At 44.3% G+C, this 13715-nt stretch overlaps 1 protein-coding gene across 2 annotated transcripts in view; it reads right to left on the reverse strand.

Annotated features, from left to right (window-relative positions):
* XPO6 (exportin 6) overlaps window positions 1-13715 on the reverse strand; it is a 107038-nt gene that overhangs the window by 60980 nt on the left and 32343 nt on the right. For both annotated transcript variants that reach the window (XM_010837243.1, XM_010837242.1), the window contains exons 2-5: window positions 9696-9786; window positions 6579-6691; window positions 5415-5612; window positions 1849-2008 (exon numbers count right to left, since the gene is read on the reverse strand). In XM_010837243.1, coding sequence (XP_010835545.1) covers window positions 1849-2008; window positions 5415-5612; window positions 6579-6691; window positions 9696-9786 — 562 coding nt within the window. The remainder of the gene's footprint in view (window positions 1-1848; window positions 2009-5414; window positions 5613-6578; window positions 6692-9695; window positions 9787-13715) is intronic.

Genomic DNA, 13715 nt, shown 5'->3' on the forward strand with positions numbered 1-13715 from the left:
TTAAATATATCAGTATTTAAAAATCTGTCCCTCTCTCCAGCTGCTTTTTCTGAACACCACCACTGGATATTCCAAACTCAATGTATTTTCTCCCACAAAGCGGCCACCAATCTTCTCAAGTTCCTCACCAGACGTAAGTGCCATCCCACGCAATCTCGGCATAGGCCTTTGCTCTCCAAATCTGGCCTCACCTGCACCCCACGCACAGGCTTCACCACGCTGCACTGTTAGTTGTTCCTTCATCATGTGACCTCCTTCTCAATCTCTGACCTGCTCTCCGCCTTCCAATCCAACCTGACCTTTCACCAGACTAACTGCTACCTATCTGTCAGAATTTCACTCAGCTGTCACCTCCTCCAGGAAGTCTTCCCTGCTCAGTTTTGCCTGCACATGAAACATGACTACCATAACTCTTACTCTTAACGCATTATCTTTCTCTGCTAGTAGCGCACACACTACAAGAGGGCAGGGACTATGTTTCAGCACTCTTCGTATCTCCTTACAGAACCTGGTACATAATAAGATCATAAAAGCTTTCGAAAACATTTTGTTCTCAAAACATTTAATATTACAACGTGGAAAACTTTGAACATATCATGCTAAGTAAAAGAAGCCAGACATAAAAGATCATGTATTCTGATTCCATTTTTGTGAAAAGTCTAAATAGGAAAATCCATTGAGAGGTAACAGGGTCGGGGGTGACAAAAACATTCTAGACAGCGCGCTAGTAGTGCAGCCTTGTGAGTCTGTTAAAAATCACTGAGCTGTTACACTTTAAAATGGTAGATTTTATGATACGTGAATGACATCTTGATTCAAAAACGTCAATGTCCACACAAGTAGGACACAGATATCAGACATGACACAGAAAGTTAACATCTAATTGCGGGTGTCAATAAATATCCTTCAATGAATAAATGCTCTGAGGTCTGGGTTTCCTCCTAGAGATTTGGGGAAGGATGAGGGGGCAGGGGGCGGGGGGAGTGACAAGTTTAGTTTTTAATCAAGCACTCTGACAACCAATTTTAAGTGCCCACCACATGCTAACCACTTCTGTTAACACATGCCAAAAAAAATAAAGTTCCTAGACATCCAAGAAGCAGCCTGGGTCAAAGAGCTAGAAATAAAACCCTTCCCTTCCCTACACTATCTTCTCCAGCAGCATGGCTTGGCCTCATCGCCTGGCACAGCCCAGAGCCACAGGTGTCTCGGAACCCGCAGGTCCACCCGTAGCTCAGCAGGCATGGCCTTCACCCTGCTGCCCTCAAGACACCGGGGCTCCACTCTCTTCCTTGCCGTCCTCTCTCATTCTGCAGTTTGCTTTCTATTTGTTGTTACTCTTCGCTCATCATCACAAGGCTCTAGTACAACAGACCAGATGACAAAACAAACGCCATATACAGCTCCAACCTGGCGCACTGAGCTCCAACTCCACACCTGGGCTCACTTCCCTGCTCCGTATTTGAAACATTCACATCTTCCTCCTCCAACTTCTAGTGATTTAAATTCAAATTGTCTTAAATAAAGTGCCTGCCACCTGCCTTACTTTTAATGCAGTCATCAGTATTTCAGTCACCTTCCCATGACCCGGTCTGTATCTCATTAATCACAGCTATCATCAGGTTCAAGTAACGGGAGACTTTAAAAGGAAAATAAATTACAAACATTTTTTTTTAGTTCCTCCCATGTGCCAGACACTGGGCTGGGTGCTGGGACTACGGCATCACATTCTTTCTGTCTTCACGCTCCGTCTCGGTAATAGCTAAAGCTCAAGAACTCTGAGTTCCAGGGCCACACTCGGGCGTCTGCAGGCAGAACTCTGCCTCCTGGCGCCACCCAGCCACTCACCTGTCAGCAGCCCGAGCACCGTCTGCACCTGGTCCAGCAGGAGCTTCCGCAGCTCCTCCTTCCGAGCCACGCTGAGGTCCTCACGGGGACAAGCCAACTCTTCCGAAGTTGTCTTCAACATGATCAGCCCGAGGGGAGTTGTCACGGGGGACTGGATCAACTGCCAGGAAAAAGTCAGCTCTGAGCAGAGTGTCTGGCTAATTAAGGCACAAAGAAGGCTAACTAATGGTAAACCAGCTAAGGACAGTTGTTCCTTGGTATCCTCAGGGGGCTGCTTTCAGGACCCCTGTGGATACTAAGGCAAAAAAAACAATCTTTCAGATGGTTTAATCAGAAGATGATATAATGGTGAAGTTGATTCCAGAACCAGTTTGATCTTGTTTACTCATACCTGAAGAAATTTATCATCATTATCAGAAATGTCAGCAATGGAGCACCAATGGTTTTTGACATGGCTTTCATGCCTCTGACTGGTTGTCATGCAAGGATAAGCAGAGAATAAGACAACTGGAAAGAATTTTAAAGATCACTTAGTCCAATTCTCACATTTTACAAGGAAAGAAATGGAGTCTCACAAAAGTGGCAGGAGTTGCTAAAGTCAAGGTAATTTGGAACAAAAATCACCACCTCCTGGTTCAGTGTCCCTTCCACAAAGGGGTGTTTCAAAGCCATGAGGACTGCAAAAGGTGAAAGGAGTCATTTATGAAGGGTGGGCAGAGGGAGGTAGTGGGGAAGAGAGGAAGACAGCTACCCTTTTGGAATCTCCATGAGCACCTGACCTAAAAGGGCTCTTCCAAATTCTCATTTACAATCATTAATTAAATCTCATGGGCAGACAGGTAATGTCTGTTCTTCATCAAAGGAAATGATCCCGCAGGCACTGTCTCGCGCCAGGGGTCATCCTCATTGCTGCCGACAAGACTCGGCTCTCTGTCTGCCTCACGTTCCATTGCTGCTTCACACAAGACACACCACTGACCAACCCACAAAGGCAACCACTCAGACCCCCCACTTCCGGGTCCTTTCCATCTCCGTGGACTTCCCGGCTCCCTCTTAGAGAACATGGAGAGTAACCACAAGTTCTTTCCAACTTGGAGAGAAGGCAAGTGTGTCAGAGAGCCAGCAAGCCTCTCACCTCTTAAGCCCCAACTCCAGGCTCCTGCCTGCTGCCCTCCTCAGGTCTTTTGCACGGTTATTCCCTCTGCCTACAACACTGTTCCTGTTCCCTGGATGCCTACATGACTCCCTCCATCACCTCCACTCAGGTTTCTGCTCAGATGTCTGCTTCACAGAAATGGCTTTCAGGATTATCCCTCTAAATAATACCCCTGATATTTCCTCCTCTTCACCCGATATTTAGTTTGTGCACAATACTTTTATTAACTACCTGAAAGAAGTTATTTGCTTATTATTTGCTTATTGCTTACTGACACTTCCCCCTTGGGATTATAAACTCCATGAAGGTGGCTATTTGTTCACTACTATATCCCCCCATAGGAGAAGGCAATGGCACCCCACTCCAGTACTCTTGCCTGGAAAATCCCATGGACGGAGGAGCCTGGTAGGCTGCAGTCCATGGGGTCACTAAGAGTCAGACATGACTGAACGACTTCCCTTTCATGCATTGGAGAAGGAAATGGCAACCCACTCCAGTGTTCTTGCCTGGAGAATCCCAGGGATGGGGGAGCCTGGTGGGCTGCCATCTCTGGGGTCGCACAGAGTCGGACACGACTGAATCGACTTAGCAGCAGCAGCAGCAGCAGCATATCCCCCCATGACGTGCTTAGTTATTCGTATTGATACGTGGCTGGTATTCAGAAAACAGTTTACTAAATGCATGCATCTGGATGTTCCTAGTGGTCCAGTGGTTAATAATCTGCCTGCCAACGCAGAGGACACAGGTTCGATTCCTGTTTCGGGAAGATTCCCACATGCTGTGGGGCAACTAAGCCCATGTGCCACAACTACAGAAGCCCAAACAGCCTAGAGCCCGTGCTCGGTAATAAGAGAAGCCACGGCAATGAGGAGCCCACACATCGTCACCTAGAGAGAAGGCCTCACTCACTGCAACCAGAGAAAGCCTACATGCAGCAACAAAGACCAAAAATAAAACGTTAAATGCTAATCTCAGAAAAAAAATTTTAACCGATGCATGAATTTTCTTTACAATATCAACGCAATAAATCTCTAGACACATGAATCACCATACAAAACAAAATAGTACTGAGTGAAGAACTGCTGTGCCACTTTGAGAGGTAATCTGAGAAAAGCAAGATGGATGCTGCTGCTGTTTTTTTTAATTGCTGTATCATTCAAATGGTTTGTAGGGAGAAGCAGTCAAACATTAGAAAGTGCTACTGTTCAGGAAAATTCTGAACCTGTAGTCACTGAGACTATAACCAATTTTCAAAGACTGTTATTGCTATAATCTGTACATGATACCCATTTTCTGCACACCCAAGACTGCCTCAATAATATAAAAACACTTCCAACTTTATCACAGGAGTCAAAGAATGAAAGCATCTCCCCCTTGGCTTTTAGGGCCCATCTATTCCCTGATGATTTCCAAATCCTGAACCCAGATCCACATTTCCTAATGTCTCACTTGATGGACGCAGAAGCAACATACAAATCTTAAGTGTATTCTCTGCGAAACTGAACACACCATCTTCTACCCAAACCCATTTCCTCCTCCTCCATCCCTGGCCTGGAAAATCTACCATCTGAGCCAGAAACCTGGAAGGCAGTCTAGCTTCCTCCTCCCCCCATCCTCACAACCCAGTCCCTGCCCAAAGCCTCGTGATTCCGCCTCCTCCGCTCCCCACCAAGGTTCACCAGGCAAGCCCCAGCTCGGCTGAGGCCCCTCAGTTCACTCGATGTCTCCAGCAGCAGCCTTCCTAGCCTCCATTCCTACCTCGCCCTTCTGCCACCCAGAGTTCACACTGTTGCTAGAACCGTCACTCCAGCATAAAACTGTGACCACATTGTCTCCCTTTTCCAAACTTTTCCTCAGTCCTCAAGAAAGGACTGTGAATCAAACACCGATGCCCTCTGCGAGAGCAAGGCCCTTCCTGCCCTGGCCCTGCCCATCAGCCCAGCCTCTAATTCTACCACTTCACCACCTCGCATCACCAGCAACACTGGAAACTCAACACTCAGCTCCATGAGTCTAAATGCCGTGTCACCACCACACTCTGCATACTCCACTGCTGTCGTTACATATTGTGGGGTAATTATTACTTGCACAGCAATCTTCCCACTAAACTATAACTTCATCCTGGCACCCAACACCTAGAGCGGCACCCAACAGGGCTTCCAATATTTGCTGGACAAAATTTCACAAGAGGTTAGCACAGCAATTGGGGCTCCCCATCCCCCACCTTCTCCACTGCACCAATGTACAACCCATCTGGAGAACAAAGCTTAAGGGAATGAGCTAATCAACCCCACAGAGCCCTCACCACTGCAGGTCTAAAAAAGTCTTAAAATGCCTCTTCCAGACAGAAAAGAATCACTCCTACAAACAAATTATTTGCAAGATCAAGTTTCCCTAAGTATCTCCTTACCTGTAAAATGTTAGTAAAAAAGTCATGGTAGAACATGGGCCAATCTTGACGGCCAATGTCAACAATCACTTTGCAGAGCTTATTCCGGATGAAGTAAGGTAAGGTTTTGTGGTGAGCCAAGAGGAGTTTGGGCAGGCAGCTACGGATTTCCATCTTATCCTGAGATGGGACCCCAAGCCACATTTTATTGATCAGGTTCTGAAAAACAAGCACACGTCTTTTAAGTTAACAATCTACTGCTGGCTAAGTGGGAAAGAATCCACCTGCCAATGCAGGAGACACAAGTTCAATCCCTGGGTCGGGAAGATCCCCTGGAGCCAGAAACGGCAACCTACTCAAGTATTCTTGCCTGGGAAATCCCACGGAAAGAGGAGCCTGACAGGCTACACTCCATGGGGTCGCAAGAGTTGGACACGACTTAGCAACTAACACAGAACAAACTGACTTTCATCCCACAGCAGCTGTCTCCCTCAAACAAGAAACTCGGCTTTCAAACAAAGGCTTGGAGCAATTTGGCAATGACAATAATAAAATATTCAAATTCTATGATACAACAACTTCATTTCTGGGAAAACTGGCAACATAATCTAATGGAAACAAAAAAGGGCAGGTACAAAAACTTTCGATTACACTATTGTCTCTGTTAAAAAACAATGGCAGAAACAACTGTAACGTAGGGGCAGGAGAACAGTTTGGTGAGTAAAGGTACGATCACTTACAGGAATATCACATAAAGGCAAATGTAGGGAGGGAGGGGCCGAGTGCACGTGGCATGAGCAATGTGATCTTATAATTACATTTTTTTAAAAAAGTATGCACTGGAAGACAACGATTGGAAGAGAGTCAACATAAATGAAGATTTCTGTGGTTGGGATGGTATAATGGTAACATTCCTCCTCCCAAACTGCTTTTCTTTCATTATCTCTTTTAAATAATAACAGGGAAGAGAAAATTATATGTTATGACAGAAGACCTCCCAACCTTACCCCATCTTACCTTCTGGAGTCAAGGAGAGAGAATCCTGACAAAGGCAGCACGTGGGAAGAAGTCCCTGCGCTTATTCCCCAACCATGTACACATCAAAAGTGAAGTCCAGCGCCAAGGACAAGGCAATGTGACTACAAAATACTCTTCAGAATAGTACAGAAGTATCTGACAACTTACCTCAAAAACCGTTAAACTGTACATCATTACATAGTCGTTCCTAGTGCTGGAGAGAAAATACAGGCAGAATCTCCAGGCTCCTATTTGCTGAGCAAAGTTATTAAGAAGTTCCTCTGGAAAAGTTAAACAGCAACAAAAAAAGCTATGAAAATACATGAAATTAATACAAGGCTGGGTTGTCCTATTATTTTTTTAAATGCCTCTCTCCACACAAAGCAATGACACCAAAAAAAAAACAAAAAACAAAAAACTACAATATCCAGCTGACTCTTTAAGATAGAAAGGACAAAGCATACAATATTTTTCTGACCCTAAGGTGACCATGAACACTGAGTCTAAAATACCAATAAATAACCTAGCTATGGACACTTTCTTAGGCAGAGAAACTTTCACTGTTGAAGTGCTTAACCTAGTGAGCGGATAGATAACTGTAAGAATATCATTTTTGCCTTATAAATGATGGCTGATTGGTAACTTACTTCCTCTGGGGTACAGCTATACACACATATATCTAGATAGATAGAAAGATAGATTAAGATAGATATATCCACGCCACTCACTCAACACTATTCTTACATACAATTACACACACACAATGACAGCTAGAATAAGAAAAGAAAAATTAAGACTAATGTTATAAATACAGGACTGGAAAAAATGGAAGAGAATTCAAGATGGCTAACTCCCTTCATGTGAGTTGGTTTTATTTTAAAACACCACCCAAAGAGTTGGAAGTCGGTAAATAAAGAGTAGCAACCATGGGAGTTTCCAGGAACCCTGTCTACCTCAAATCACTTGGAAATGGTTTTCTTCCTCCTGAGGCTGCTGGACAGACAGCACCATTAAGAGTCTATCACCGTGCTTCGAGACATGCTGCCCATAAGTCATATTTTATGCTGTGTGTGTCATAAAATATAACACAAAGTGGGTAAAAATACAAAAGCTATGACCCCGAGAGATTCTCAAAATCCCCTGGAAAAGCAGCGAGCACAGCAGCCCATCCTGATCCTACAGTCACTGCTCTGCCAGCGCCCCACCACTGAGGCTAAATGCACCAGGGCAGCCTCATTACAAATCCCAGAGAAGCAAGCGTATGGTGCCTTCTTACAATAATCAGGCAAACCTTCCATGTACCCCAGAGGTGAAGTCCAACCAGAGACAATAACCTCTGACTGGAAATGAGGAGCTCTGGGCTCTGTTCTAGACTCTATCACTAACCCGCTGAGTCTTAGCCCAAGTGAATCCCTGCTCCTCATTGATGCTTCAGCCTTCTCCACTTTTAAAAATGACCAATCTGTCTCCAGAGGCTCCCTGCTATCAGCTCTGTCTCTAGAGCACTAATAACACATTTCTGGTGGAGGATGGGTGGGGCCCCTATAATAAAAGGTCTCCCTCCTTTTCCCCACCTAGCGTGGAAAGACTGTAATTTATTCTAAGATATCAAAAAAGAAGCAAGAAGTGGTTGCAGCCCACACACTCAAATAAAGCTACGGAGACTAGGTACAAAGAGAACTGAACTAAGGCATGCCTGTTACTGAGCCCCCGGATTCCCTTTAGCCAGCATTTAAATTAGACATTTGTAGCATCTGGTTATTTAAAACTACTTTAAAATCAGATTAGAATACAAACATGCTAAAATGATACCACTTTTAATGCATGAACACTGAAGATGAATAACATTTGCACTACAAACTGAAATTTAAGAGAAAAACAAAAACATGTCCATTATAAGCTAAAAACAGGACTACAGAGAAATCTGTGTTGGAATATATAACAGAGTGATTTAAGGGAAAGATCCTTCACCTCCTTTGGTAAAAATCACCAATGATGTTTTTACTGTAAGGTACTTTGGTAGCATAAAACTAATAAGGGGCTCACTCTGGGAGCAGGAGTTGCATCAACACAACTGAGTAATAAGGGAACCTAGGGGAGCAAGCAAAGGGGGTCTTCTGAGCCAGGTGCCTGATCATCCACTGGGCCCAGCTTCTGTCAGTATCCCCCATTGATAAATGCTCTGGTTCCCTATAGCACACTCCCTTAGAAGAGAAAGGCATATACAGGGGAGGTCCAAAAGAGACCACCTCGTTTAAAATGAAAAGCGGTAAGAAGGTGCATCTCCCAGGAGCTGATGTGATGCTCAAAGGATGCTGCAGCCAAAGCTTCACTGACTGGCCACCTGAAAATCCTAACCTTAATCAAGCTTTGGACCAAAGGCAGAAATCGGCCATACCACTGAGCTGGCTAACATAACTTAGAGAAGCCACATGGGCCAGAGAAATGGCTCTACAGAGTCCTGCAGACACAGAAAAAGGCCTCCAAGGAAGTGAAAGCAATGAAGGTCAGTGCAGAGCAGCCAGACATGCAGGGGCAGGCCTGCCGGTTTGGATCAGGAAAAACAGTTTTCATCTTCAAGTTCAGGACTTGGAGACACAGAGAGAAAGACTACTCTAGGACCAAAGTACAGCATGGCTCTGAAGCAGAGATCTCACACTTGAATACCCTTCTAATGTACAGCATGCTTTAATGAATATCGTGCATGTAGATGAATATAAAATTTAGAAAGAGGTTCTAGAAGGTGCTGAGATTCCCAGAAGACCTGAAGTTATCATACGTACATCTCTCTGTTGTTTGAAGCTTTTGTTCAACAAAAGTTGCAGAAGGAGAGGAATAACAGTGGCGATAAGGAAAAAGCAAGAACTGGAGGTAACACCCATTAAAGGATCTCTGGGCACTAGGTAAGATTTCAGCTAGACTTCTACACACCAAAAGTATGATTGTTTTAATGCTTTTTATGAGATTTTTTTTTTAATTAAGTCACAGACTTCTTATAAAAGTTCAACACTGCTGAAATCAAGAGCAAAGCAGGAGAAAGGGTTTCCACATATGGCCAAAGGAAAGAAAATCCATCACTCTGGATTAAAGTGGGCTCTGCTGACTACATCCATTGCAGCTAGGTTTATAGATCCCACCAGTCACTGACCAGCAGGACTGGAGCAAAAACAAGCCAGAACTCAAGGGGAAAGATTCAGGCTTGACCAGTCGAGAGTACCAACTCCTTCCTGCCCTCTGGGGTCTGTTCGTTATAAATGACTCTTTACAATTCAACACTCCACTTACCTATCTCACGTTTCCTTTCATTGGTTGTACAGTCATGGAAAAACTCTGTCATCAGACTTTCCAATGCCCTGAGAGAGGCTTCTTCAGATGCCTAACAAAGGAATTTGAAAAAAAAATCAGCAACTGTATTTTCAGTTCTATGCTCCTCAGTTCCGTCCAGGTCACATTCAACAGTCATAGTAATTTACTTCCTCAAAACATCTTGTCAACATTCTTCAGATGCATGATATAAGCCAGAAAAATTGCAGGGAATTTCCCACTTGGCTCAGTGCCCAAAGCTTTAGAATACTATATATATTCATACTACTGTGCAATTAATTTTCAATTATTTATGCTAAGGAAAAAGGGAGCAATAATTTAAAATTTAATTCTGGAAACATATTAAAAGCAAATTAACAGTCCCTGATTTATTTTAGACTGAACAGGTAGAGTGAAGAGATTCAGGGAGGTTAGGGTGCTTTATAGACTATCCGTCAACAATATATCTGCCCCATGTCTGAATTGCGTGTGTTAGTGACAGTCGCTCAGTTGCGTCCAACTCTTTGAGACTCCATGGACTGTAGCCCGCCATGTTCCTCTGTCCATGAAATTCTCCAGGCAAGAATACTAGAGTAGGTAGCCATTCCCTTCTCCAGGGGATGTTCCTGACCCAGGACTCAAACCTGGGTCTCCCTCATTGCAGGTGGATTCTTTACCGTAATATGAGCCACCAGAGACTACTGGCCATATTCTGACTCAGAACAACTGTCGTCAAACTGCCGCATGGATTTCTGGGGGTTTTCAAAGGGACTTCAGGAGCCAAACATGATCCCTCAACTCTCAATCTCACATGAGCCGCCAACAGAGATTAAGGTGCAGCTAAGAGCCAAGCAGAGCAAGGACTCAAAATAAGAGCACCTCCCAACTACAGACCCGCAGAGAGCCCTACTCTCAACTGAACCACTCCAGTGGAGAATGAGAAGAGAGGGGCCCGAGGCTCCCCCAGGGCTCCTCCTCTCCCTTTTCCATGCGGAACCCCAAACCCACTTCCTCTTCTCTTACTGAAGGCAGGAACATCAAGCACAGCAATGAACTTGAGTCTACACTCCTCACATAACCAGTCTACGACAAGGTGAGCGCTGGCAGGCCCTTTGTGAATCTTCACTGGCATTAATCTACCATGAGATGATCAGGAGACTACAGCAGTTTTGATTTCTTAATCGTCTATTAATTTCCTCCTTTCCACCCACCTTTCCCATATCCTCTCCACTACCTCCAGAGTGAGAGCTGACCATTAAAACTGCATTTTAAGGGAACTTTCCTGGTGGTCCAGTGGTAAAGAATACACCTTGCAATGCAGGGAACACAGGTTTGATCCCTAGTCAGGGAACTAAGATTCTGCTGCCAGCCCTTGGGTCGCCAACTACTGAGCCCATGGGCTCTGGAGCCCTTGTATCACAACTAGAGAGTCTGTGCGCCACGACGGAAGATCCCGCCTGCCGCAAATAAGACCCATCACAGCCAAACAAACAGATATTTGTCTAAAAACTGCATTTAAAACAAGTCCACATTCAAATGTGTCATTTATCAAACTGCAGTATTAGCAGGGGCCTCTACTTGGTAACTGGCTTTGGAGGAGACTGAGGAACTCGGGCCATTTCTGTGGGTGAACCAGCACTTCTTAGGACTGGTACTAATGATACAGGCTGAATCAGGCTGTATCAGCCCATCTACACCAACCAGCACATGTAAACACGCCGTACAGCACACGGGGCCACGTTCAAGCAGTGCCAGGCACAGCTGTCCCTCCCGCGCTGTGGGCATGGTGACAGCCATGCAGTGAGAGCGCAACTCTGACACGTGGAGTGATGGACTACTGCTCAACAGTTCCAGCACTTGCGAATCTGAAGGGCTTTCTTGTCTGAATTTCACGGTAAGTATTAGCCCTCCATTCCTTTTTCAAACCAATACATCAGTTCAACCAAGAAAAATTACTGGATTGCAAGCTGCTTAATTCTAAACTACACAATTTTTTAACACAGAAATAACCAGAATGTGCAACAAAAATAAGACTGCAATGTGTGTGTGTGTGTGTTGATCAAAACGGCCTCGCTGTTCTTACTGGCAGATTTTCTAAGTGTTATAAACTCAAATTTCAAAATGAATTTATATAAATAAAAGAATGCTTTGGTCTGCTTCACAGATCAATTTGGTGTGCCATTTCATCTGAAAAAATGATTTTCTGTTTTTAAAAGTTTGTGAGAAGATTTGAAAGAACCAAAGGAAAATCTATGTTAAAGTAACTTTTTGGCAAAAAAAAAAAAAAAATAACCATAAATCAAGACATATTTCTTGAACTAAAAAAAGCCAGCTATTTAGCTAAAATAAATCAATAGTTTTCTGGAGCCAAAATAAGTTCCTGAACACTAAAGACACATCTTCAAGTCACACCTGCTTCACAAGTGATTCTTTACTTTTTGGCCGAAGCATGCAGCTTGTGGGGTCTTTACCAGGGATAAAACCTGGGCCCCCTGCAGTGGAAGCGTGGAGTCTTAACCACTGGACCACCAGGGAATCCCTCCACAACTTATTCTTACAGTGAACCACACCAGCGTAGACTAGAAAAAACTTGAACTCATCACATTCCGGCTGTCAAGGTTTATTTCAGATGGGTTCTTGAGGCAGAAGTTCATAAACTTGACAATCACTGGCCATATATCAAAGGCTGCTGAAGCAAGTTTCTGCCTCCACAGAAAATCCATCTCTGTCTCCACTCCAGTCCCATCACACCCACCCTCCTCACAGCTCCAACCCAAGAAGCTAACACTCCCACAGAAAGGGGAAAGATGAGCACCCACTAAACCATAGCATGTGCTTCTTATCTAATGACGGTCGCTATATGAAAACGGAAACCTCCAAAACCTAGTAACCCAGTGCCATCACCGGGAATTTCTCAACAAGGACAAATAACGTGCTGCCTGCATTTTCAATCACTTTTCTAACTGCAAAAGGGATACCTACTCTACAGGGTGTTAAGGGGATCAAATGAAAAGCTCCATGTTAAGCTGCTGGGTAAACTCCTAGGAGCTATCTAATTCCCGGTATGCCTGCTATCGTTTTTATTTAGTCCCAGATACCAAATGAAAGCAGACCAAAGCAAAACAACAGAAGTATTCAGGCCTCCTGTGAAACTGGAGATTCATGCCCTAAGGGGTTTGTCCCAAACATATTTAATTTAGTGGGGCTTTTCTAACTGGATTTCAAAACGCAACTATTTTGAGGGGAAGGAAAGGAGGTTGAGACTTTACTAGAGTCACACAGTCAGAAGAGAGATATAAAGGATAACATTCAAGACCTGCAGATGATTGAAGGGATATTGGAGAACTATCCCTAACTGGCAAGATGGCCAGTGGACCCCTTGCCAGTTGTTTTAAGCAGGTGGTGAAGCCAGAATTCAGACAGCAACGGGTTAAGAAATTAGTGAAGAGGAACTCAAAAGCCTCTTGATGAAAGTGAAAGTGGAGAATGAAAAAGTTGGCTTAAAGCTCAACATTCAGAAAACGAAGATCATGGCATCCGGTCCCACCACTTCATTGGAAATAGATGGGGAAACAGTGGAAACCGTGTCAGACTTTATTTTTCTGGGCTCCAAAATCACTGCAGATGGTGACTGCAGCCATGAAATTAAAAGACGCTTACTCCTTGGAAGGAAAGTCATGACCAACCCAGACAGCATATTCAAAAGCAGAGACATTACTTTGCCAACAAAGGTTCACCTAGTCAAGGCTATGGTTTTTCCTGTGGTCATATACGGATGTGAGAGTTGGACTGTGAAGAAGGCTGAGCACCGAAGAATTGATGCTTTTGAACTGCGGTGTTGGAGAAGATTCTTGAGAGTCCCTTGGACTGCAAGGAGATCCAACCAGTCCATTCTGAAGGAGATCAGCCCTGGGATTTCTTTGGAAGGAATAATGCTAAAGCTGAAACTCCAGTACTTTGGCCACCTCATGCGAAGAGTTGACTCATTGGAAAAGACTCTGA

This window comes from Bison bison, unplaced genomic scaffold (genome assembly GCF_000754665.1).
Source record: "Bison bison bison isolate TAMUID 2011002044 unplaced genomic scaffold, Bison_UMD1.0 scf7180017864072, whole genome shotgun sequence".
NCBI classification, from domain to species: domain Eukaryota; kingdom Metazoa; phylum Chordata; class Mammalia; order Artiodactyla; family Bovidae; genus Bison; species Bison bison.